Genomic DNA, 27,135 nt, shown 5'->3' with positions numbered 1-27,135 from the left:
CTAGAAATGGAGATAAATAATGTAATAGCACAGTGGACCAAGACAGGCAGCTCACAGAAAAGGAAATACAAATTATTTTTAAACAAATGAATAGTTTAATTTTATTCATAGTAAAAGAAATGCAAAGCAGTATGATGAGGTTCCATTTTTTCACGTAGCAGGTAAATCTTAGTTTTGATAAAACTGCAATATAAAGTTATCAGAAAACAAGCATTCATAAGTTGTTTCTGTGAGTGTAAATTGAGAACCCCTACGGGGTAATTTGCCAGCATGTGTCAGAATTGCAAAGTACATGTATCCTTTTTATCTAGAAAGTCCCAATTCCAGGAAATTTTCTAGCAGCAGTGTTTGTACTTGTATAAAATATCGTATACTGCAACATTGTTTATAATGGCAAGACATTAGAAATAATCTTAATGTCTTTTGGAAACTGGTAAATTGTGTTCAGTCTAATTAATACAATGTGAAATGTGAAAACGATGAAGGAGTTCTTTAGGGACTAATAAAGGAAGATCTCATATATTCAGTAAAAAGGACAGTGCAAAAATACTGCATGGAAAACTATTATGGATAAATCAAAAGGAAAATACATATTTGTATTTACTACTTTTAGATACATTTTGAAAACCTTAGAGGGATATATATATAACTGATAATATTGGTTGCTCTGTGCAGAGATGGGAAAAAATGACAATTAGGTTGACACACCACTGATAGATTTTTCATTGTGTAACTTTTTTTTAACAGTAAGCTATTAAGTAAAGTAAGCTATTAAGAAGTTTTTTTTTTTTTAAAAGATAGGTTCTGAAATTGAAGTGAATACAAATCCTTCTCCGTTACTTGTTTTTATGTTATGTTGGACATTATGTCTTATACTCTGTGTATCTGTTTAATATAAAATTAGAATAACCATGCTGATACTTAGAATGGTTGTTAACTGAGATAATATATGGTATGAAAGAACAATGCCTGGCATGTGGTGAGAGTTTTAACAAAGGTTTATTTAAAGGCAAAAAGTTATTAGTGTTGGAGTGCAAACTTAAATTTAGATTTTGAGCTGTGTGTGGTGATGCCTGAGGCAAAAAAGATGCTTGGAGTTCAAGGCCAGCCTGATCTATACAGCAAGACCCTGACTCAAAACAAGCAAGCAAACAAACAAACAAAAAACCCAACACAAAAAATTTCCTAAACCAACCAAAATAAATAAACAAATTTAGGTCTGCCTTATACTAATGTGGGCATTGTGCTCTTTTTATGTTTGCCTGATGACTTTTATATTGTCCTTCATTTTTTTCTCCAGAGAGACAAAGGCTGTCTCTTTATTTATAACTGAAGATCAGGCAGTTATTCAACAAACAGATGTCTTTCTGCTGTGTCTCTGACATTGTGGTAGGCATAGAAATACTTTTTTACCTTTAGATTTTTATTATGACCTTTTTGGAGCTGTTATTCAAGGTTGTACCAGAATTTTGAAAAACTGTTTGTGATGCTATATTAGAGCAAGAAAAATGGATGGTATTTTATTTTCACATTTAAAATATAAAAACAAAAAAAGAATTAAAACGCATTTTTTTCTTGTGAGAAGCATATAAAAGATGGAACTAAATTGGCCATTGATTTTAATAGATTTGAGGATGAATAATGCTTGTAGAACAATAGTTTGAAGAATAAGCACTAGAATATTCTTAGCTTCTGCCCTGTCCCTCCCAAAATGATTTAACATTTAAATTAAATGCATTTCATTATACATTCCCTTTATTTTTCATTTGCAGTTTTTTTTTGTACACCAGTCTGAGTAAGATTTTTGCTTAGTATGTAAATACTTTGCTAATAAAACCATATAGCTACTGTTCATATGGCACCTGACAGTAGAAGAAATTTATACATCAAGAAAAACATGAAGGATATATGTCTGGGTCGGGGATATAGCTCAGTGACACAGCACCTGCCTGGCAAGCATGAGGTCATGAGTTTGATTCTCAGTACCAAAACAAACAAGCAAAAAAAATGCCTGAAATTTTGAAACTGATAAATTGTGAATGTTTAAAATGATGGTCATGGTATAGGTCATTAGCCTGTCTCCATCTCTGCAAAATGCAAAAACAAATTTATCCTTGTTTATGCTTCTTGAACTCACCTAGATTCAAACTTTAGATTTATTTAAGGGTTTGCTTCTTTCCTTGTGGTACCAACATTGAATCAGTTGCAAAATTTTGTGACTTCTCATTAATTTTTGTCTTGTCTTATTTTGGGGGAACTGGAAACTGAACCTAGGATCTTTACACTGAGCTACATCCTCTGCCCATGCTAGGCTTGAACTTAAGATCCTCCTGCTTCTGCTTGCTTGCCAGAGTGCTAGCTGGGATCACAGGCTTGCATCATCATGTCTAGTTTCTTGTCTTTTTCTTTTCTGACTATGTGATCTTGAGCTAGTTACTTTAACTGTAAGGGTCTTAGTTTCCTCTTGTTTCTATCTAAAATTCTTTGTTTTCATTGTAATTAGTTCTAGTCTATATGAGAACTGAGGCAATAGTTTTTGTTCTGACTTCCTGTTTTCATCTATCCTTATGAATTACGCATTAATCTTTCTAAAGTATATTTCACTTTCTGTCTTGAAGTTTTCCAGCTGAAATAGCATCTTCCTATGCTCTGGTTACTTCTATAAAAACTCAAAAATACTGAAAACCTTAAGTATTTATAAAATTATCAGTATCTCCTGAAAAATGAAATTATTAAAATATGACTTACATTTGGAAAGAAGCAGTTCAGTAAAGTAAGGAAATTTTATAGTTTATTGCTTTTGCCTACTGTATTAGGGTTTTACGAGAGAAAACAGATATAACACAAGATATACAAATGTTCAACAAATTAAGATTGGCTTACGATGGTCAGCCAAAGAGTTGGATGAGGAAGCCTGCAGAGGGTGTCTGCATCCTGGAGGCTGAAGGATTCAGTCCAAAGTCTGGAGTTCATCTCAGTGTCCCATGCAAGTCTGCACCAGCAGGCTGATGGGTCTGCTACAGAAGGCTGAAAGGTCTGCACTGCAAAGCTGAAAAGTATGTTGAAAGGCTGAAGGATACAAGGCAGAAGCTGAAAGAGTCTGCACTGGAAGCCAGGAGACAACGTCCAAGCCGAAGGCGGCTCATCTATCCTTCCTCCTTACCTTTTATACTATTCAGGCATGGCCCATCCTAGGGTGGCTCATCTACACCCTAGGGTGTAGAATTGCTAAGCCGATTTAGTTGAGCTTCTAAATGTCTCCAGTTGACACAGTCAATCAACCACTATACCTGCGAAGTAGGATTGGTTGTACATTCGTCATACAGTGTTATGAAGTTTAAATGATATATGTATGATATAGAAGTGTGTGTATGTATAATATACACATATTTTAGCTGTATGCCTCTATGTAAATACAACATATAATTTGTAAATACTCTCATACTCCAAGTCATCTCCCAAAAGCTCTGCCTATGAGCATATGAGGCTTTGGCAAACATTTTAGATCAAAATCGTAACATTCTGTCTCTGGCCTCCAAAAGACTAAGGCATGTGTTATGCAAAATACATTTATCCCTGTTGGGATTTATTTATGGGCTATTTTGTTCCTTTTGTTTTTATGTTTACTTTTTTGCCAATGCAATATTGATTTGGTAGTTATTTTTTTATGGCAGTTCATATTTTAGGATTGTTTCTTCTATGAAGAATGCCATTTTTTTTTTGATAGAAATTGTGTTAAATCTGTATATTACTTTTGGTAATACAGTCGTTTTATCAGTATTTTTATTCTTTGTGAACATGAGATGTTTCCATTGTTTTGGTCATCTTCAGTTTATTTTAATCAATGTTCATAGTGTTTACAGTATACAAATCTTTTCTTTCCTTGGTTAAATTTATTACTTTGCATTATTTTGATTTGTTGATGCTACCATAAATGTAATTTTTTCTTGCTGCCTTTTTTAGTTTATTCACTATTTGTGTATAGAAATTCTATTGATTTTATATGTTGATTTTATATTTTGCAAGTTGACTGAAGGATTTATTAGGTCTTCAAAGTTTCTTATCTACTCCAAGTAGACATATCATCTCCAAGTAGAAATAGTTTATGTGTCCCTTTTAATTTTGGATGTGTTTTATTTACTTAATTATTTTTTACTTAACCTAATCACTGTTACTAGTACTTTCGTACCACACTGAGGAAAGGTGAGGAGAGTGAGCCTCATTGACTTTGTATCATAGAAAACCTTTCTTTTTGGTTATTGATTGTGATATTAGCTGTGGGTTTTTCTTAAAGTACTGGATTATGTTGAGGAATTCTCTTTTTGTATCCTGACTGTTAAGTTTTCATGAGGACACAATGGTGAGTTTTGTCCAGTCTTTTTCTGAAGGGATTGAGATGGTTATCTGTTAATTTGATGTTTTACATTGTTACACCCAGGGAACTCTGCTTCTGAGCTGAATGCCCAGTCCTACTTTGCACACCAAGGATAAATCCCACTTGTCATGATGTAAAATCTTTTTGATGATTACTACTTTTAGATACATTTTAAGAACCTTAGAGGGATACTGGTTACTCTGTGCAGAGATGGGAAGAGAAAAAATGACAACTAGGTTGATGGAAGACAACACTATAGATCTTTCATTGCATACCTTTTTAAAATGATGTAGGGCTGGTGATTTAGCTCAGCGGCTCTAGGACTTGCCTGGTAAGCATGAGGTTATGAGTTTGATCCCTGGTACCAAAAAACAAAAACAATATAAATATTGAATTTATTGTTGAATTTGATTTGTTACTATTTTATTAAGGGTTTTTGCATTGATGTTCATCAGAAATATTGACCTATAGTTTTTTTTCCTGTGTCTTTGATGTAAATATGAAAATATCAAGGTCATGCTGGTACTGTAAAATTGTTTGGAAGTATTCCTTCTAGCAATGTTTTTTTTTTTTTTTTTTAAAATCGGTACTGGGTATTGAACTCGCAAGCTTGCAAGGCAGGTGCTTATGCCGCTAAGCTAAATCCCCAGCCCCTAGCAATGGTTTTTGTATGAGTTTATAAAGTATTAGTAATAGTTCTCTGACTAATCAATAGAATTGACTGTGAAACTATCTTGTTGGTAGATACTTGATTATCAGTATCTTTGCTTTTTATTGCTGTTCAAGCTGTTTACAAGTTCTCCTTGACTTAGGATGTGGTTGTATCCCTAAAATGATTACCTTTTCAAAAGCTGAGAGTATTATGTTAAAAGTGCTTTTGGTATGACAAACCTATTAAACATCATTGCTTGTCAACACAGTATGCTGTAGAATGTTGTTTCTGTGTCTTCATGACTATGTGGCTGAAAGTGAGCTGCAGCTCTCTGCCACTGCTTAGCATCATAAAAGAATATCATATGGAGATCACTGGGCCTGGGGAAAAATCAGAATACTAAATATCGTTTCTACAGAATGTGAATCACTTTTCTACCATCATAAAGTTTTTAAAAAAATCCCAAGTTGAACCTTCCTAAGTTGGTTACTGTTTGTATTTCTTCTGAATTGAATTTTTTTTTTTTTTTTTTTGAGACAGGATCTCTCTATGTAGTTTAGGCTGACTTTAACTCACTATGTGATTTAGGCTGGCCTCAGCCATCCTCCTGCCTCAGATTTCTAAATGCTAGGCTTACAGGTGTATACCACCACACCTTGCTTCACCTGAATCTTTTTTTTTTTTTTATTGGTATCAGGGATCGAACTCACGACTGCCTGCTTGCAAGGCAGGTGCTTATGCCGCTGAGCTAAATTCCCAGCCCCGCTTCACTTGAATCTTAATACAGTTTTTTCCTTTATCCACTTCTTGTCATCTACCTTGTTGGCATATATTTGTTCATAATATACCTGTGAACGTTTTTTATTTCTGAGGCATCCACTTTTATTCCTAATTGCACTTATTTGAATCTTTTTTTTTTTTTTTTTAGCCCAGCTAGGTTTTGTGAATTTTGTTTGATTTTTTTTTTTTTTTTTTTTTAAAGAACAAACTCTTGATTTTATTTGTTCTTTTTCTATTATTTTTTTTTTCCGGGTTTTCTGTTTGGGGAATAATATTAGGCTGTTTATTTGGTATTTCTTTTTCTAATATAGGCATTTATTGATATAAACTTGCTTTTAGAAATTTTTTTTGTTACATCCCTTGGGGTTTGATATGTTGTGTTTCTACTGTCATTTGTCCTAAAGATTTGTTCTAGATTTTTTTTCATTACTTTAACCCATTGTTTGTTCAGGAGCATGTTGTTTAATTTCTATATAATTATAAATTTTCCAAAAGTCTTACTATTGATTTCTAGTTTCATGTAATTACATATAAAAGAATAGTAAACATGATTTAAATCTTGTTTGTTAAGACTTATTTGGTTCCTATCTTATTATTTGTTTATCCTGGAGAATGTTCATTATGCACCAGAAAAGAAAATATATTAAGCTGTTGGATGAAAAGTTCTATGTATGTTTGCTATTTATATGTTAGACTGTTTGGTTTAAAGGTCAGTTCAAGTCCCGTATTTGCTTGCAATTTTATGCATAGTTGGTCTAGCATGGTTGAAAGAGGAGATTGAAGCCCCCTATCATCATGGTATTCTTTTTTTCTTTCTTCATGTCCATTAATATTTACTTTCTATTTTGGCACTTCATTGTTAGGAGCATACACATTTATACTTATATGTTCTTAGTGAATTGACACCATTACTACTAAATAATGACTATCTGTGTCTTGTAACAGTTTTTGATTAGAACTCCTTTTTAATCTAAGTATAGCCATACTTGTTACTTTTGTTAGTTGATGGCAGTCTTGGGTATTACTTATGTTTGTACCACCCCCATCTTGGCCTTTGTGTTTACATGCCATTCCTTCACTGGACAGGGTCCAAGGAGGTTCTTAAGAGGAGACGAAGAACCTAAACCTGCCTTGCCTATGTATAAGTTTGCAGGTTCACTGACTCCTATCTTGGAAAAAGAATTTGCAGGGCCTGTCAAGAAGGGACATACATAAAGGGATTTATCAGGCAGAAATTTTAAAGTATACAATGTTGGGCCTTAAGAGAAAGAGGTGCTTCATAATCCAGAGTTGGGTATATTTTTGGGGTCTTAAGAGTGGAACCTTGAATGTAATTCTCTACCTGTAAGATTGCCCGTCTGGTGGACTGTGTTAGAATGTAAAATGTTTAAAGAATGTACATGTTTAAAGTTGAGATGTGCAGCCTCACGATGGTGCTACTTTATGTAAGGAGATCTGAGGAGGAAGTGCAATTTACCATTGAAAAGCATGACCTAGAGCCCACTTTACAAGCTTAATATGTCTTTAAGGCCCTTAGGACATTTTTGTTGAGTGATTTTCCTGGGAAAGAAAAAGGCTTGAGTAAATTTTTTGTCCTTAAACTACAGGTTTTAGGTTTTTTGTTTTTAAGTACAACTTTCAAATTCCAGTTTGCCTTGTGGCCTTTTATCTGTTTTTATTGTTTTTTTTTTTTTTTTTTAAATCCTGCCTCATTTTGAAGATTGTGTTATGGAAGCATCTGTGAGGGATAACAGATTTTAAAAATTATTTTATTATGTTTTACTTTTTTCTTTGTAATTAAGATTTATAGAACTGTTGACTCAAGCAAATGAAATCCTTTTTCTTGATCTTTTCAGTGACTGTATCTGTTTTCCTTTTTTTCTTTTGTGTTTCTATAATTAATTTTATAAAATATGTACAAAATTTGAGAAATTAGTATGATGGCTATAGTTGCTGATGTTACGAGTAACAAACTTAATAGTATTTCAGTGTAAGTACTTAAAACAATAATATATCATTAGGTTTGTACAGTTTCCTACAGTCTTATCTAGTACTCCAAAATGCAAGATCCTAATGTAAAAAATAGTTGAATTACTCTATATGCAGGAATGTGGGTCTTTCATTATTGAACAGCTACATTTGTAAATTGAGCTTAAGTATGCCAAGAAATCCTGGCTGATCTGGTTTTAATCACTTTCAACACAAAATTTTTAGTTTATTGAAAAGTAATTATAGCTTTTTTGCCTTTTTTTTTTTCTGTTTTCTTTTTGTAGGACTAGGGATTAAACATCTAGCCTTTGTACTGAGCTACATTCCCAGCCATTATTTTAAAAATTTGAGACAGTATCTTACTGAGTTTTCTAGCTAGGCTCAGATTTATGATCCATTTGTCTCAGCCTCCTGGACCCTCCTGGACTTACAAGCATATGGGCATGCACCAGAAGCCCCAGTTTAAAGCTTCCTTACTAAGCTAAAACAATTAGGTGGCATCTTTATCTAAACAACAACTTGTACTAGTGAAACACTGACAGGCATGTACATCTCAGGGAAACTAAGGAGACAAAAGAAACAGTGTAATTTGCACGACTGATTTGCCAGTGAATGGCACCTGACAGTTTCAAGGGCTAGTATTTTAAATTAACTTCTTGTTTAAAACTTGGACACATTTAGCTGTGTGTGGTGGCTCATGCCTATAATCCCAGCGCTCAAGAGGCAGGAGGATCATTGTGAGTTCAAGGCCAGCCTGGGCTACAAAGTGAGCTCAAGGCCAGCCAGAACTGAATAGTGAGACCCTGTCTCAAAAAACCACAAAACAAAATAAAACAACAAAAACAAAAACTTGGACACGTTTAATCACACGGAGGTTTTATATTTAATGTTGAAATGGTAGTCTATAAGTAAACCTGTCATTTATGGTCATACTCTTTCAGTTCTCTGCTCAGCATATTTAATAGATGCTTTATTTCTAAGGTCTGTAAATAAATTATTTTCCACTTAAAAATTGCCAGTTCAGCTGGGTGTGGTGGCACATACCTGTAATCCCAGCATTTGGGAGATCTACATAGGATTGCTGTGAGTTGGAGGCCAGCCTGGGCTACAAATGAGGCCCCGTCTCAAAAAAAAAAAAAAAAAAAAAGTCAGTTCAGATTATTTAATTTCAGAATACATAGTAATGTCTATGTACTATATATGTTAATCATTATGCTTTTATTGTTGAAAAATCAAACCGCCTATGTTATGAAAATGATTCCCTTTTTACCAAGTTCTTTGTTCCTGCTTCTGAGTGGACAGTATTTTGATGAATGTTTATGAACTGTTCTGTTCCTAGATGTTCAGGTCACTTAATATTCTGCATGGATTATGTTATCTGTATTTGGCCACAATGAAAATTATTTCAAACAAAGATTCGTCAGTTTTCAAAATAACTGATTGTATTTAGTAATGTTTAATCATTTGCTTGGCTTTTTATATAAAATGAATATTGAATATATTTTATTTTCATTGGAAATTCAAAACTAGAATTAATGTCTTTCTTCTTGACTTCTGTTCTGTAGAGCAGGTTGTTGCCCTGGATGCCCAAAATATTGTAGCTGTTTCATGTGGAGAAGCTCATACGTTAGCACTTAATGACAAGGGCCAGGTATATGCTTGGGGTCTCGATTCTGATGGACAACTTGGCCTACTAGGATCAGAGGAATGTATCAGAGTGCCCAGGTAACAAAGGTGACCACAAAGAGGGTCCTTAATTTTTTATAATCAATTTGTCTAACTCATTTTGCTTTCTGTGAGCATTTTAATGTTGATACTTACTGCTCTTCTTTGATTCTTGTAAGAATTTTCTAGATGATTTCTTGATTTTAATTTGGGTTTAACTAATGATTGGATGGTTGTTTTTATATAGTGTTATTTTTTCCACAATCAATAGGATTTTTATTTACATTGTAAAGGAAGTGAATGAGGAATACGTACTTTACAAATTTTATCATAGTAGTGATACAAGCTGTTCATTCTAAAGAATTCCAGCTATTGAAATATTTATTAATTATTGGTTGCTTGTATGTTTTTCTGCAACTTAGATTTTTAAGTCTGTATTGTCTTTATTGATATGGAAGTCCATAGTAGTGTGGCAAAATAACTTAAAAAATTTAAAGTGTAAAACTTCATCAATTTTGTAGTCTTATGGATTTGTATAGGGCATAATCATTGTTTTGATATTGAAAACTGTTAAGAGCATGAACATATCTAGGTAACAAGTCAAGATTTAAAGGAAACTATTCATTTCTATAGATACATCAATATTATAGTAACTTGTACTTAGTGTTATAAAATTATACAGATTCTGACCTCTTTAAATGCTTTTGTTCTTTCTTCTTACTAATAGTTTAAGGACGAAAGAACTTTTCAGAGAACTAAGGTTATTCTTAAACTAACTTTAGACTTACTCTATGCAGCATATTTTTTTACATATTTATGTGTTTTATTTTTAACATTGGTAAGTATTTTTTAGGAAGCAGGACAAACTAATATAGCACGGAAACTAATAAATTTCAAAACAAGAATGTGTAACTTGATGTTTTGTATTTATTCTATTAATAAAGTATCTGTTGAGACTTCTGGATAGAACACATTCACATGTTTTCTTTCCTGAATATGTCCTAACTAAATACTGTACTGCAAGACTCCAAACAGATTTCTTCCTGGTTGTTTCTTCTTCAGTAACAATTAAATAATGAATTCCTGGTTGATTGATGGTACTATTGCAAGAAAAATTTTTTTGCCTCAGTGTGTTGAATTTTTCTAGTCATGACAGTTTTTATTTCTTTCAGAAAATGATAATTTGCAATCAGGTGGTTATTAACCAGATAAGTAGGCATTGAAACACAGTATCTCACATTTGACTTACTATTTTCCTCTCAGTTGTAGAATAGGATTTCTAATTTAAGATTTAAGCATTTTGTATGTGTTTCATATGTTAGGCTAAGTCAGTGTTCTCAGAACCATGATTCTTTTTTTCCCAGTCACGTAATCATACTTTTTTGTTGCTATTCATTTCGGGTATAAAAGATTTGTCAGTAATATATCAGTGAATAGTAAGTGGAAAGAGAGGTGATTTTTAAGGAAACTTATGATATAAAAATTTTACTTTAAGTTACTAAATAAAAAGTTATGCTTGGTCTCCACCCCACCCCTTTGTGATGTTGATGTTTAAACGCCTACGTGCCTTTTGCATATCAGGCAAAGGCTTTATCATTGTGCCATATATACGCTCAGTCCAAAATAGGAATTTTTGTCTGTATTATTCCCTGAACCTGATGGGAACCTGGAAAAGAACTTCGTTGACTCCTTTAGTTTAAATGTCTGTTTTGTATGTGTTAAATATGTGTATTAAATTTAAGCTGTATGCTAATGTGTTTCTACTCTACTGTTCAACCTTTTCAAGTGTTCTTAATGGATTAACCCGATTTATTATGACATACACAGTTTTCATTGCTTTTAGCATGTTTTAAAAAAGACAGTGATTTTGATTTTGTTCCTTTTTAAATTTTTCTTTTTAATTTCAATGTCTTAGTGTTATTAGCCAGCTTTGTACATTTTACAGTGTTTAAGTAGATTTCTAAAAACTTAATGTTTGTAAACTTTTTTTTTTGTCTTTTTGTTTTTTTCGGTACCAGGGATTGAACTCATGACCACACACTTGCAAGGCAGGCACTTATGCCACTGAGCTAAATCCCCAGCCCCTAAACTTTCTTAAGAATCGTTGGAAAAGTGAAGAACTCCACATTTTGCTTAATCTTTTCTTTCTAGAAAATCCATTTTTATGCCAGTAGATAAGAATATCAGAATTAAAGAATGTAAAAAGAGTAAATCATAGCTGAAATTCTAAGTTTTCTAGTTAGGTTTTTTTTTCTTCCTAGTTTTGTTTAATAGTTACTAATTATGAGGAAAGACTGAAGTTATTAAACAACAATGGTCGCTAAACCTAAGTTTCTGGCTAGATTTTTTTAACGTAGAATATGTTATATTATTGAATATGTAAAAAAATTAAGCCTATTTAATTATCCTTATAAACTCTTAGAAGAGTGTAGTAAAATTATAGTAGAATGTATATGGTGATGATTCTCGTGAGTACTTGCAGCTATTTCTAAACTTATTGAATTGGCATTGTGATCAGTAATAGGTTTTATTTTTCTGATATGCAGTTTTGAACATTTTAAAATTCCTGCCTTAATTTTAGCCTTTGAAAATTCAGAATGGTTTTAGATTAAAAAGAACAATTCATGCTTTGTTTTTTTTTAATTGTGCTGGCGATTAAATTCAGGGCCTCACACATGGTAGGAAAGCTCTCTATCACTGACTATATATACCCCAGCCTATTATATTTCTTAATGGTAAAGACTGCATTAGTTGTTAGCCTAAATTTTGCCAAGATTGCAAAAACTAATTGGTACTAAAATCTTTTAAATGTAATTTGGACAGACATTGTGGTACATCCCAACAATAATACCAGCTAATTAGGAAACAGGATAAAAAACCTGGGCAGCTTAGTGTGTGACCCTAAGTATAAAATTTAAAGGGCTAAGAATGTAGCTTCATAGTAGTTTTGCCTTAGTGTTTGTCTGTCATGTATGGGACCCTGGGTTGGTTCCCCACCGGCACTACTGAAGAAAGTACTGTACCCCAGAACATCCCAACCCCAGGTTTTTTTTTTGGAACCAGGGATCGAACTCCTGACCTTGCACTTACCAGGCAGGCACTTAGGCCGCTGAACTAAATCCCTGGCCCAGGATTTTCTTAAGATAACTAGGAAAGTTCTAGCTTACCTAGGAAATAGAAAATTGTTGGTTGTGCTTTATTGGCAAACTATTTATTGCCTCCAACCCTCAAATTTACCAATTACTGGAATTTTTATCCTTAGACACATAGCTAAAAATACCTCGCTTATGCTTACCTTTTATTATGTTGGAAACATAGAAAAATACAGTAGTACAATATATATATTAAACAGTGTCTGAACACATTTTCAAGGAAGAGATGTAAAAGTCTTATTTCCAAGTTTTATACTTTCATACAAATTTGTCTACTTTCAAATTCATTCAAGAAATTACTCATTTCTTTTCAGTGAATCCTTTGTGATGTCTTAGCCATTTAAAATGTTTAGCATAAACTTTAGAGAATTTAAAATATAAACTGTATAAAATGTCCATTCTAGTGGTTTGAATACTGATTTTTGCTTTCAGAGATTTGATTAAGAATCTTCAAGTTTTCTTCACATACATATGTATGTACTTTTTTTTTTTACAAAATTTATTTTGGTTTATTTTTGTAAGTGCATGTAACTACTTTTAAAAATTGAAAATGAGCATTTATATTGTCTTTCACTACACAAAGGATTTTTTAAAAATTAATTTTAAAAATTGATATATAAAAATATACATATTAATGACATGCCATGTGACATTTTGGTGATATATATGTTGTGTAATTAGGTTAACCATATCTTATTTCCTCGAACATTTATCATTTTTTTATGTGGAAAACATTCAAAATCCTAGCTTTGTGAGATAGGTAGTACATAGCTGTTGTATATAGTCACTGTATTATGCGGTAGCACACTATGAGAACTTCTTACTCCTAACTGCACCTTAGTACTGATGAATCAACCTTCCCCTGACTTTCCTTCCTTTCTGATTTCCCCACCCTTTTATAAGCACCATTCTGTTATGACTTTTTATAAGATCAACTCTTTCCTGTTACACATATGAATGAGATTATTCACTGCTTGGTGTTTCTGTGCCTGGCCTACTTTACTTAGTATTATGATTTCTAGTTGTATCTGTTTTTCAGAAATGGCAGAACTTTATTATTAGTACATTTACTAGGTTATGTTCCATTATGTGCACATACCACATTTCCTTTACCCATTCATCAGCTAACTGAATTTCTTGGCTATTGTGAATTGTAGTGCCATAAACATGGGAATGCATTTGTCTCTTTGACTGTGATTTCATTTCCTTTGGATATGTACCCAGAAGTAGAATTGGTAGATTTTGTGGTAGTTTTTTATTTTTTATTTTTTTTTTAATTTAAAGAGAAAGAAACAAAAATACATGGAGATAAAAAAGGGTAGAAATAATACAGAATTACAGAAAAATAAATGGTAAGAAATCGCCAGTTGATAAGTTACATATTGTCATCTCTTAGACATAGCTTTTCAGGTTACAAAATTAAAGTATGTAAAGTGACATTCAAATAGTGACATTGCAAACAGTTCGGCTCAATGCTCTAACAAAAACTTAGTAATATGGTTATCAATCCTACACATTTGTTTTATATCTTAAAGAGGGTAAGATTAAACATATCAAAACAAAACAAAACAGTTTAAAAAAAACAATTTTTGAAATACAGATTTCAAAGCAAGCACACTGGAGATCTTCACTATTTATCTAATTATCTCTAGTTTCTTCCAAATAGTTGTCTCCATCTTCACGCACATTAAATACATACTGCATATTATACAACTAATCAAATCATTACAGAATGATGAAGGCCTTTTAGGTCTTCAAGATCTGACATTGGGGAAGACAATAATAACTACCATCGTATCTCTCATTTTCTTTGTATTAGCTGTCCTTATCTTTACATATGCTGAAATTGAACTTAAGAGACTAGACTAATATCACTCTGATCAGTGAATAATAGTATTGCTAGATTTTATATCATAATGCTACAAAATTAACATTGGGTTTCTTTTTTTTTTTTTTGGTCTTTTTCTTTTTTTTATTGGTACTGGGGATCAAACTCACGACTGCCTGCTTGCTAGGCAGGTGCTTATGCCGCTGAGCTAAATCATCAGCCCCTACATTGGGTTTCTTAGTGTCTCTTCTTCAGAGTATCTGTTCATTACATCTTGCATTATATAATCTGTTCCCGTAAATAATTTAAAAAAAAAAATCTTCTCATGTGTGAATTTCTACATGTATATCCATCCTCTTTGTATTATAGGGAAAAACAAATCATAGACAGCAAAACAAATTCCTAGAAAAACATGCAATGAATAAGACACCTAAGACCACAATATTAGGTGATCTTCCATAGTTACTATGCTTTCTCTTGTTATTTTCAATAGATTTGTCCACATCATCAGGCTTAATATAGTTAAAGATAGTATTACCTAGCTATTTTTATAAAAACACAACTTTAAAAACGTTGTAGGACTTGAGAGCTGTTAATAATTAATACCAGTATGGATATCTTTTACACCTTGTCATCTTCAGAGTAGTTGCCTCTACTTTTAGGATTGATACTATCAAGCATACCAATTTCAAATAAAATCAGCCAAGGCAAAACCGCGGTCTAATGAATCAGATTCAAATAAGATCAGTCATAGTAAGACAATGTAAGTAATACAGGGTTTCAGTTAAGTTAATAGGAAATTAAGGATAGTTACCATGGTATAACCTGCTATTTTTGGGTCAGATGTCTGTGCCCTCAAATCTGATATGAGTGCACAGACTTGAACAAATTAAATTCAAACTAAACAGCGATAAGACTACTGTGACTTTTAAATCCTGATACACTATTAACAATGACCTCTGCCTTCTTTGATAGTGTATCAAACATACTAAAGATTATAGCTTGCCATCTCTGCCTCATGACTGCTACTCCACTTTACTGCTATAATTTGCCCACCTTACTCCCTCATTCCACTGTCTGTCCCGTTCATTGAGGCCTCTCTGCCACTGTTGCTGGAATCCTGGTATCCCTTCCTCTCTCTCTCTGGAATGTCCTTCAGCACTCTCTGTAGGGTTGGGTTGGTGGCCATGAACTCCCACAGTTCCTCCTTGTCTTGGAAACATCTTATTTCTCCGTTAATTTTGAGAGAGAATTTTTCTGGGTATATCAGTCTTGGTTGCAAATTATTTTCTTTCAGGGCTTGGAATATTTTCCCCCAAGCCCTTCTCGATTGGAGAGTTTGTGTTGTCTGTTATTTTGATAATTTTCTTATTGTAGGTTGTCTGCTTCTTTTCTCTGGCTGCTTTTAGTAGTCTGTTATTTTGGTGGATTTCTGCAATCTTGATTATTATATGTCTGGGTGTAGATCTGTTTTGGTTGTAGGTTACTGGAGTTGTGTATGCCTCATTTATCTGGATATCATTTCTTTTTCCTATACTTGGGAAGTTTTCCTTTAATGTATCTGTGAATATTCTTTGTATTTCATTCTTTTTTTTTTTTTTTGTCTTTTTTTTTTTTTTTTATCGGTAGCAGGGATCGAACTTACGACTGCCTACTTGCAAGGCAGGCGCTTATGCCGCTGAGCTAAATCCCCAGCTGTATTTCATTCTTGGTTGTTCCTGTTTCCTCGCTCACATGCTTCTAGCCTTTGAATTATTTCCTTCTGGTTCCTCATTACTTTTAAGAGGTCTTTTCTTTCACAATCATATATCATAAATCTCTCTTCAAGTTTCCAAAAGCTAACTTTAGTTTCTATCAAGGCATTTTGCCAGTGTTCAATGGAGTTTTTAGTTTCCTGGTAATCTCTTTGGATCTGTTTCATGTATTCTAGGTTATGTTTAAATTCTTCTTCAGAAGTTTCCCTTTCTTTTCTGATTTCCTTCGTTCTTCCATCTGTGTTCTCTTGGGTGGGGCTTATTATTTCCTTAATTAATCTATTTATATCTTGCCTCACTTGGATCAGAAGTAGCATTTTAAATTCATCTATGAGGTTATGAATGTATTTCTTTATTTCGGCTGATGCTGTGTCTAGTATTGGATGGTTACTGTGCTGGTTCTCTTCTGTGTTTACTTCTCCTGGGCCTATTTTCTCACGTTCGGCAGCTGGAGTTTTTTTATTTCTATCTTTGTCATGTTTCTGGTTTCTTTCAGACTGGAGTGTCCTGAGGGTCTCTGGCTCTCTCTGTATTGCTTAGGGCCTTTCCAAAGCATGCTGACTTGAGTTTTTGCTGCCCTTCCCAATTTGCTGTTATGTGAGGTAGGCAGGGATACAGAGATGGTGCAGGCTAACCTCCAGCCTCTGTGCCAGACAATCTGCAAGTTAGGCTATACCTTGTGGACATCACAGAGTCATGACTATTTTATATCTGCTTATTGGGTCCCAACCAGAGGTGTGGTTCATCCCCAGCAGATCCTGCCAGTTCTTTCTGAGCCAGAAGTGGCTGACTAATGTCACCATGGCAGAGGGCTCTGCCCAAATCCCAGCTTTCCTCTACCAGACCTCTTGGTGCCAGGAGTGACTAGCTGATGTCACCGCAGTGCTGGATCTGCTCAATTCCAAGATGTCCTCCACCAGACCTCTCTGTGTCACTGATACAGCCGTGGTGGTGGGCTCTGCCCAATTCCAAGATGTCCTCCAGCCAGCAACAGCAATAGTGTATTTTGACATTAGGTAGCATATTTTGACATCATATGCCTCGTATGGGCTGGGGATTTAGCTCAGCGGTATAAGCGCCTACCTTGCAAGTGTGTGGTCATGAGTTGGATCCCCCGTACCGATGGGAAGAAGAAGAAAAAAAACAAAAACACCAACGAGACATCATATGCCTCCTGTTGTGTCAGGATGGCTTTGGCAATTTGTTAGTGTACATTGTATATATATTCGAATTAATGCCTTGTCATATGTGTAGTTCTGTATAAATTTTAGCTTTGCTTTAGTTCTGTGAAGAATATCTTTTTTTTTCCCCTTGGTGGTACTGGGGATTAAATTTAAGGCCTGTGCATTCTAGGCAAGCATCCTCCTGCCCCTGTTGACATTTTTATTTCTTCCAGTTTTTCTTTTTTTTTTTTTTTTGGTTCTAATCATAGCAAACATAGAAAAATAACCTTGCACTATTTACCTACTAAATATGAAAAAAAAACCACACGTAAAATAGGCAAGCATTTTAATGCTGAGCTACATTCCTAACTCTTGTTATTGATATTTTGTTAAAGATTGCATTGAATCCAGATCGTTTTTTTGAGTGGTATAGAGACTTTAACAATACTGATTCTTCCTGGCCATGAAAATCGATATTTTTCCTTTTTTTGTTGCCCACTTTAATTCTTTTGATCAGTGTTTTATAGTTTTCATTATTATAAAGATTGTTCATCTCTTTGGTTACATTTATTTCTAGAGGGTTTTTTTTTTTTTTGCCATTGCAAATGGAATTACTTATTTAATTCTGTTTCAGATAGTTTGTAATTGGTACATAACTTGATTTTTTTTGTTTACTAAATTCATTAATTTTGTGATGTTAAAAATTTCTGTATATAAATCATGTCATCTGTAAACAGTTAAAACTTTTCTTCTAATTTGGATGCTTTTGCCTGCTTGATCTGGCTGGGAATTGTAGTACTATGTTGAATAAAAGTGGTGAAAATGGGCATCTATATCTTATTCTGAATCTTCCAACTTTTCTCTATTTAGTATAATGTTAGATATTGGCTTTTTAGATATGATCTTTATTATATTGAAATATATTCTTTTTATAACTAATTGTTCAGCATGTGTATCATGAAAGGATTTTGAGTTTTATCAGATTGTTTTCTGCATTGATGAATATAAGGTTTTTTTTTCCATTCTATTGGTGGTGATGTATCACATTCATTGGTTTGTGCATGTTTACCCAATCTTCTGTCTGTCTTTGAAATGAAGCCCATTTAATTGTGAATAATCTTGATATGCTATTGTCTTAGTTACTTTTTACTCATCGCTGAGACAAAATACCTGAAGCCCAAGTTGGAAAAGGAAAGGTTTATTTCTTACAATTTTTGGAGGTTTCAGTCCACACTCAATTGGCTCCAAGACAGGCGGGCATGGCTGGACCCCAGTTCCTGGCAGCTGCCGACAGCAAGCTCGAACCAGCAAAGAGAGAGACATACCTTCTTCCTGCCATTACATCACATCCTGGCTCCACCCCTTTGTGGGTGGAGCACTGACACCATCAATCCAAGCACTAGACAATGAACGAAAAACAAATGCACAATTCAAACTCATGAGGCCTGGGGACCACAGACATAAACCGTGACAGCTATTATATTCAGTTAATTGGTATTTTGTGGCATGCCCCCTTGCGTTTATTTTCATCATCTTCTCCCTTCTCTCCTTCTTTCCTCTCTTTTCTTCTTCCTTCCCTTCTTCTTTCTTTTCTCTCTGTCATTCACTCATTCATTCATTGTTCCTCTTTTTTCTTATTTTTTGGTTGGGTTGTTCTTTGGTTTTGGTATCAGCGTAATGATGGCCTCAAAGTATATTTGGATGAATTCCTTCCTCTTTTATTTTTTGCAGTAATTTAAGGAATATTGTAGGCTAGAAGTGTGGCTTGGGCAGGGTGCTTGCCTAGCATGCTTACATTTCTGAGTCTGAACCAGCAGTGAAGGAAAAAAAACTTAGTTTCATTTGTTTAAGTGATAAATGCACAATGAAACCATCTACTCCTTGGCTTTTTCTTTTCTTTTTGTTATTGATTCAATCACGTTACTTCTTAGTAATTGTTCAGGTTTTATATTTCTCTGTGGCTCAGTCTTATTAAGGTGTTTGTGTCCAAGAATTTGTCTTCTAGGACCTAGGTTATCACATTTGTTGGTGCAGTTGTTTGTAAAAAATCCATAATGATCCTTTGTATTGCTGTAGTGTCAGTTGTAATTTCCCCTTTTCTTCTGTTATTTTACTGATTTTGATCTTCTTTCTAGGTCTGGGTAGAGTTTTTTTTTTTAAATTTTTAGAACCAGCTTGTTCATTTTTTCCAGCTTTTTTTTTTTGTTGTTGTTGTTTTAGTCTTTATTATTTCTTTGCATCTACTAATATTGGGTTTGATTTGTTCTTGTTTTTCTTACCTTTTGAGATACAGCAGTAGGTTCTTTATTTGTGCTTTTTAAATATAGTTGTTGATTTCTAACCACTCTCTCCCTGTCATTCGCTCATTAAACCACTGTTTTCACTGTGGTTCATAGGTTTGGGTATGTTATGTCTCTAATTTTATTTGTTTCAGGAAATTTTAAAATGTTTTTCTTGATTTGTCCCATGATCCGTTGATTACTCAGGAGTAAACTATTAGCAGGCATCGTGGTGCATGCCTGTAATCCTAGCACTTGGGAGGATGAGACAAGAGGATCACCTTGTTTAAGGCCAACGTGGGCTACATAGTGAAACCCTGTCTCAAAAAACAAAGAAAAAAGAAGTAAGGTGTCTAATTTTCAGGTGTTTAGTTCTCAAAAAAATTTTTTTCTTTCTTTAATTACTGATTTCTAGTTTTATTGCAGTGTGGTTGGGAAAATATTTGATAAAATTTCAATTTTTTGAGACATGTTTGTTGCCTGTAATATGATCTGTCCTGGAGAAGAATGTATGTTCTGCAGCTTCTGGGTGGGATGTTCTGGAAAGCTCTGTTAGGTCCCTTTGGTCTTGACGCATTTTAACTCTGCTGTCTCCTAACGTTTTTTCTAGATGACTTGTTCATTGATGAAGTGGGGTATTAAAATCTTTCATTGTTGCTGTATTGGAGTCTGTCCCTTAAGGCCGATTGATACTTGTTTTATGTATTTAATTGCTCCAGTATTGGGTATATCTTATTATTTTCTCATGTCAAATTGACCTTTTATCCTTATATGACCTTCCATGTTTGTTTTTACTGCTTTTGACTTAAAGCCTATTTTACCAAAGTGTTCCTATTCTTGCTTTCTTTTAAATTCCATTTTCATATGTTAATCTATTCCTTCACTTTCAGTTTATATGTGTCTAGGGGTGAAATGAATTTCTTATAAGCAACATATTGTTGAGTCATATTTTTTTATTCTTACAGTCATTCTGTATCTTTTAATTGGAGGACTTACTGTCCATTACATCACTGATAGGTGGTGGTCTTACTATAACCATTTTGTAACTTGTTCTTTAGTGTTACTGTTACCGTAGTTTTTTTTTTTTTTTTTTTTTTTTTTTGCTACTTTTTTTCAGTCTGCTGCTGGTAAGTGATTTGCTGTGGTAGTGTGTTTTTATTACTATTTTTGATTTATTGGAGATTATTGCTTTGTGAATACTATGAAGCTTACAGAAAATATCTTTTGGTAATAGGTTTTGAAATTATAGTAACTTAACATGGTCATAAAGGTAGGGGGAAAAAGGAAAAAGACAAATATTCTAGTAAAAAATAAAAAAATTATTTTTGCTATTTTCTCCCACATTTTAAGTTTTAAATGTTTCCTGTTACATCTTTCTATACTGCCTATTTTTGATACATTAGTATAGTCATTATTTTGGTTCATGGTCTTCATACTAAAAATATAAATGGTTTGGTTTTGATAAATATTATGAAATTCTGTTTTAGTTAGGTATTTTCTGATTTGTTATCTTTAGGGTAAATGAAATGTAAATTTGGTAAATTAAACTTTATCACTTACAGTGTTTTAATTCCTGAAAGTTGAAAAAACAAAGCCAGCCCCTTCTCTCATCATTAATGTGTTAGTAAACTTACTTGAACATAAAAAGAGATAATTTTTTCTTCAACACAGTAACCCAGAGAATATCTTTCATTTCTTGTGTATATAGTAGACAGTGGCAAAAGAACTTGGCATTTGTCATATTCCAAGCCTTAAGGTAATATTTTGGAAAAGAGTGTCACTGAGTATATTTCATTATGCAAATATAGACTTTTTTGTCTTTGACAAAATAAAATTAATCTAGTACTGATGCCTCGATGACTTTACAAATTGATTTATTTTTTTAACAGTGCATTCATTATATTGTATTTGCTGAGTATTTGTGGTAGGTGCTAGGGATTCTCAGTTGTATGAGCTGCATAGTCTGGCTAGATAGCAGAGGACAAACATTAAACGACTCATACGCTGCTGATTAGAAATGATGCATGCCGTGAAGGAGAAAAATAAGGTACTGTGTGGTACAATATTTTGAAAATGTTTTACTTGGTCTTGAAAATTGGAGTTGATACTTGAAATAATTTTGCCCCCATAATGTTGAATATAGTGAACAAATCATGTAGGTAGTAGCTTAGTGAGCATAAGCAATTGTAGTAAATATTTAGTAACTACAGCACAGTTGTACATTTCCATGTATTTTTATTCCACTTTTGCACTGCCAGTCTTTAACTTTGCTGTTGCAGAAAAATGGCATTTTGTTATATTTCAAAATTTGAAGTTGTACTAGATCCTGCAAATTTGTTGGATTCTGCCAAATTCTAGTAGTACAACTCTCAAGTTTTATAGTTAAGAACATAAATCCACTAAATAAAATAATTTTAATACAATATAGAATTAGAGTAACTCTCCTTTTTCCTGCTCACACCTTGATTTGCTGAAGCTGCTTCCCGAAAGTCATGGGTATCGACTCTGTGTTCAGAACTTGCTCCGGACTCTCATTTGGCAGAATCAGGTCAGGTGGCAGTATCAGGTAAAGGGAAATAAGAAACGTGTTTCTTCCCTCACCCTTCCTCTTTTTTTGTTGAAAACATTCACTTAGGAAAAACAGTAGAATAACCAGGTAAAGGGGAGTACATCTGGTGATGCTAGGATGGTTGATGCACAAAGATACCACATTTTTGTACTGGTTTTTTTTTTTTTTTCAACTAGCCTTTAGAATTGCATCACAATGAAGCAAAATTAGAACTTATTGATCATTATAATGTAAATTGATCAAATTTCCCTGGTAAATGTCACTAATTTAAGTGTAAATAGAAAATTTACACTAATTTAAGTGTAAATAGAAAACCTAAAAGGGATTAGATTTCATTTGTTTGTGAATTGGTAGAAGAGTGAGAATTCCTACTGGTTCTTAAGGAACGCATAGCAGAAAACACACACACACACACACCCCAGGTAAAACACCAATTTTAGGCAAATTAGGTGACATACATTTGTTTTACAAATATATTACCAACAGTACTTGGGAGGCTGAGACAGTAGGATTGCCACAAGTTCAAGGCCAGCCTTTGCTACAAAATGAGTTCAAACCAAAAAACTAAATGAAACCAAATATACTGTCAGATTTCACATTCTAAAGGTTTTTTAATGTTGATATTAAAATATCTGAATTATAAGAGGACTCTGAGGAGTTCTTGATATTTGAGCAGTTCTCTTTACTTTAGTACTGTCTTTCAAAGGGTTTTTTTCATCACACCTATTAATTGTTTTATATGTCGATCTTCATTACTGACTTTTTACATTTTTTTTGGTAAACTGGCCTCGACTGAAAAAAAATTACATAAGTTGCTAGGTTAGTAGAAAGCTGAACATAGTATGTGGTCAATAAAGAGTATAAATAAATGACATTCAAGATCCATTTGTTAAAATGGAATAAACTGATCTTACCTCTCTCTTCTTGTTTTCTAGAAATATTAAAAGTTTGTCAGATATCCAGATAGTACAGGTTGCTTGTGGTTATTACCATTCACTTGCACTTTCAAAAGGTGAGCGTTGTTTTTCTTTCTTATTTTCAGTTTCACTACTTGGTATCTAAACTGGGCAGAAAGGCCTTTTTCCAAGATTGTTCTAGTTCTAGCTGCTCTTCATTTCTCGCATATATTTTAGAATTAGCTTGTCAGTTTTTATACAAAGAAAGAAATTGATGGATTTTGATTGTCTGTAAATCAGTTTGGAAAAAGTCATTACAATTTCAAATCTTTCTTTTATTTTGGTTGGAGGGTTTGAAACAGTCTCACTGTACAGTTCAGGCTGGCCATGAACTCTAGAGGATCCTCCTCCCTCAGCCTCCTCAGTGCTGGGATTATAGGCATGCGCCAGCACACCTGGCTCAAACTATTTGAGGCAGAAAAAAAAAAATTGGTCAAGGGAGAAGTAAAATCCAATGTAAAGAAAGAGATATTCTACTTTATTGACTTGTGAGCATAAAGAAAGGATTACTTTTGATGTGAGTCTCAAAAGATGACTAGAAGTTGTTAAGAACTGAAGAAATGTTGAGAAGTGGGTAAGGGCATTAAGTGATGAAGGGTGATAATACTTTAATGATGTAGAGTCAACAAAGTGATGTATTTGAATATATATTGGCTTGTAATTTTATTTGGGTATTGTGAGAGGGATGGCAGACAATTTATATTTCAGTTCAGGCTGAAGGCAGATCTGTTACAAAGGGCCTTAAATGTCATGTTAAAAGTGCCGGGTGTGGTGGCTCACGCCTGTAATCACAGTACTTGGGAGGCTGAAGCAGGAGGATCGTTGCAAGTTCGAGACCAGCCTAGGCTACAAAGTGAGTTCAAGGCCAGCCTGAACTGCTTAGAGAGACCCTACCTCAAAAAGACAAAAAAAAAGTCTGTTAGAGAATTTGAATTTCTATAGACGGTATGGAAAATGGCATCTGTGTGTATTCTTTGTTGTTGGTTTGCGGGGTCCTCTTCATTATTTGGTAGATATATGAATATAAATTCAAGATTTTTTGTTTCACTTTGTTTTTTTGTTATTGGGAATTGAACATGTGACCTTACGCTTGCCAAGTAGGCACTTGTGCCATTGAGTTAAACCCCTGGTCCTTAAATTCAGTGTTTTACTAATGTGGACAGTGCCTGTTTTTTTCCCTTTGTACAACTCTTATGTGTTAGGCACTATACTGTTCATTTAACAGTGACTTAGGAACATTACAGTGTATAGTGATACAGTGAATAAACAGTAAGTCACTGGCTGTCATAATACAATCACACAAATAATGGTATAACTAAATATTGTGGTAAGGGCTGTCAAGACCAAGTTTACAGTAATACAACATTTAAAGGGGGACTAGATTAAATCTTGGAGATGAGTGAATAAAGACTAAGACTTGCTGGGAGAAATGAGAGGTGAAATGGGTGAAGAAGAGGGGAAGGTTGAGGTGGAGGGAATAGCAAGTGAATGAGAAACAGCCACTGAAAAACGTAAAGGAAGGTGAGTACAGTTAGAGTGTAACAAATAAGGCAAGAGACTGATAGGAGATAAAATTTAAAACAAGGACAGACGGTACACATCCTTGTAGGCCTTGTTAAAAGTGGTAAGCTCAAGAACAGTGAGAAAGTGCTAAAATGTTTTCTTTCAAGTGAGCAAAATGATCATGTCTGCATTTTTATAATATCACTGTGTACATATAACTGAAGGCTTAAGCTTTCAATGTGGTCCTGTTGAGAGAAATTATAAAAATGAGACTTGAAGAGTATTAAAAAGAGACAGTCCTTTGTCAAGAAGCATAAGAGAATGAGATAACTCACCTTTCATCACTGTAATCTGCACTACTAATCTAATAAAGAATCTGATTGTACTACTAATCTGAAGAATGCTCCAATAGTAAGGTTTGTAGATAGGAAATAAACTTAATTGTTCTCAATAGTCTGATTCTAGAAGGAAAATACACTTACTTGCTAAAAACAGGAGTATTTCCATCTAATGAGAGGTAGAGTGTTGCAAACTAGAACCTGATCTTCAAATGAAACTTTTTGTCAGCAAAATAAATTTATGATTCTTGTTTTACAGCAAGTGAAGTTTTCTGTTGGGGACAGAATAAATATGGCCAGTTGGGTTTAGGCATTGACTGTAAAAAGCAGACATCACCACAGTTGATTAAGTCTTTGCTTGGAATTCCATTCATGCAAGTTGCAGCAGGAGGAGCCCATAGTTTTGTACTCACTCTTTCTGGAGCTATCTTTGGATGGGGACGCAACAAATTTGGTCAGCTAGGTCTTAATGATGAAAACGGTAAGTTCTTACTGTTTAAATGTACTTTTAAGGAAAGAGGTGATTTTTTTGAGATGAATGAGTGTGTTAGAGTAAATGTGCCTTCTTAGTGTGTTAGAGCAAAATGTGCCCAAATCTTTCTTAGGGGAATGGTGGGAAGGCCAAAAAATCCTTTTGTCTCAAAATAAACTGAAATGGATAAAAGTGAGTTATTGATCTCAGAACAACTAGTAATCAGAAGCAAAAGTAGTATCTTTAGAATGAAATAATAGTTCTATGTAAGAAATATATCCTACATGCTGGGTATGGTGGTGCACACCTGCAATCTCAATATTTGGGAGGCTGAAGCAGGAGCATTGCTCTGAGTTTTGAGGCTAGCCTGGACTACGTGGTGAGTTCAAGGCACTACATAGAGAGGCCCTGTCTCAAAAAAAAGGAAAGAAATACATGCCACATTAAGAAATTACATACATTTTTGGCTACAAATAGCAGAAGTAGGATTTTCAGACTGTTAAGTAGGATCTTATGAGCACCATTAGAAGGTAACTATAAAGAATACAATATTCAGAGACTGGGGATATAATTTAGTGATACAAGCACCTGCCTTCAAGCACAAGGTCTTGAGTTAATTCCTAGTACCATAAAAAAAGAGAGAGAGAGAGAGAGAGATCCAATTTCCAGCATCCTTTCCCAAAAAAGATAAAAGAATATATTATATATAATTGGAAGCAATCAAATAGATTTGAAATACATTGACTGCCAAGTCCTGTGGAGCTTGCCAAACACATTGTTTAACATTTAACTATAAATTCATTTATTCTTTTGTCTTTTTTTGAGACAGAGTCTCTGCAGGTAGGGCAGGCCTTGAGCTCACTTTGTAGCCCAGGCTGGTCTCGAACTCTCAACGATCCTCATGCCTCAGCCTCTCGAGTGCTGGGATTACGGGCGTGAGCCACCACACCCGGCTCTATAAATTTATTTTTTGTCACAATAGCTTGAGTACATAGGCCTGTCAACCCAAGTTAGTAGTCTTGTAGTACGAAATCACTCACAGTTAAAATTATTCAGTCATCATTGTCTGCTGAGATTTGGACACTATACACATTTTATAGGAGGTTTAATTTTTAATGTATTAATATCTTCTGTTGAAATTTTCAGATAGATATGTTCCTTATTTACTAAAGTCACTAAGATCTCAGAAAATAGTTTATATTTGTTGTGGAGAAGATCATACTGCTGCGCTAACCAAGGTATTGTACTTCTAAACATTTGTTATTATTACTTACTATTTCTTTTATAATTAATGAATGTTTTCATAGCAAAGTTTGAGAGTGTGATTTTTGTGTATCAAAAATAATTTGTTTTGAAAAGACATTTTTGAAAGTAAGTTTTTATTTTTTACTTTGTATAGGGTTATGGAATATGAATTGTGAATATATATAGATATATATAGTTGAGTTTCTCAGCTTCATATGAAATACTGCTTAAATAATATTTTGAATAAAATGATTCCATTTTAGTTTGTCATGTATACTGATCCCATTTATATATATAGCTCTGCCTAATTGACATTTAGTTTCCATTTGGCTTATAAATAACATGCAATAGAAGAGACTGGATTTCTAATTTTCATAGGCTAAATATTGTCCCAACAATTATAGTGAACTTTTAA

General features: G+C 33.8%; 1 protein-coding gene across 10 annotated transcripts in view; it reads left to right on the top strand.

Annotated features, from left to right (window-relative positions):
• Herc4 (HECT and RLD domain containing E3 ubiquitin protein ligase 4) overlaps nucleotides 1-27,135 on the top strand; it is a 102,063-nt gene that overhangs the window by 14,546 nt on the left and 60,382 nt on the right. For 7 of the 10 annotated variants that reach the window (XM_063239565.1, XM_063239567.1, XM_063239564.1 and 4 more), the window contains 5 exons: nucleotides 9,362-9,521; nucleotides 22,114-22,185; nucleotides 23,142-23,218; nucleotides 25,263-25,484; nucleotides 26,622-26,713. In XM_063239565.1, coding sequence (XP_063095635.1) covers nucleotides 9,362-9,521; nucleotides 22,114-22,185; nucleotides 23,142-23,218; nucleotides 25,263-25,484; nucleotides 26,622-26,713 — 623 coding nt within the window. The remainder of the gene's footprint in view (nucleotides 1-9,361; nucleotides 9,522-22,113; nucleotides 22,186-23,141; nucleotides 23,219-25,262; nucleotides 25,485-26,621; nucleotides 26,714-27,135) is intronic. The other 3 variants (XM_063239569.1, XM_063239568.1, XM_063239573.1) reach the window with 1 other exon arrangement.

This window comes from Cavia porcellus, unplaced genomic scaffold, assembly GCF_034190915.1.
Source record: "Cavia porcellus strain 051 isolate PalLab524CR breed Dunkin Hartley unplaced genomic scaffold, mCavPor4.1 scaffold_28, whole genome shotgun sequence".
NCBI classification, from domain to species: Eukaryota; Metazoa; Chordata; class Mammalia; order Rodentia; family Caviidae; genus Cavia; species Cavia porcellus.
Note: the sequence above shows the minus strand (reverse complement) of the source record. Positions and strands in the feature narration are given on the sequence as shown.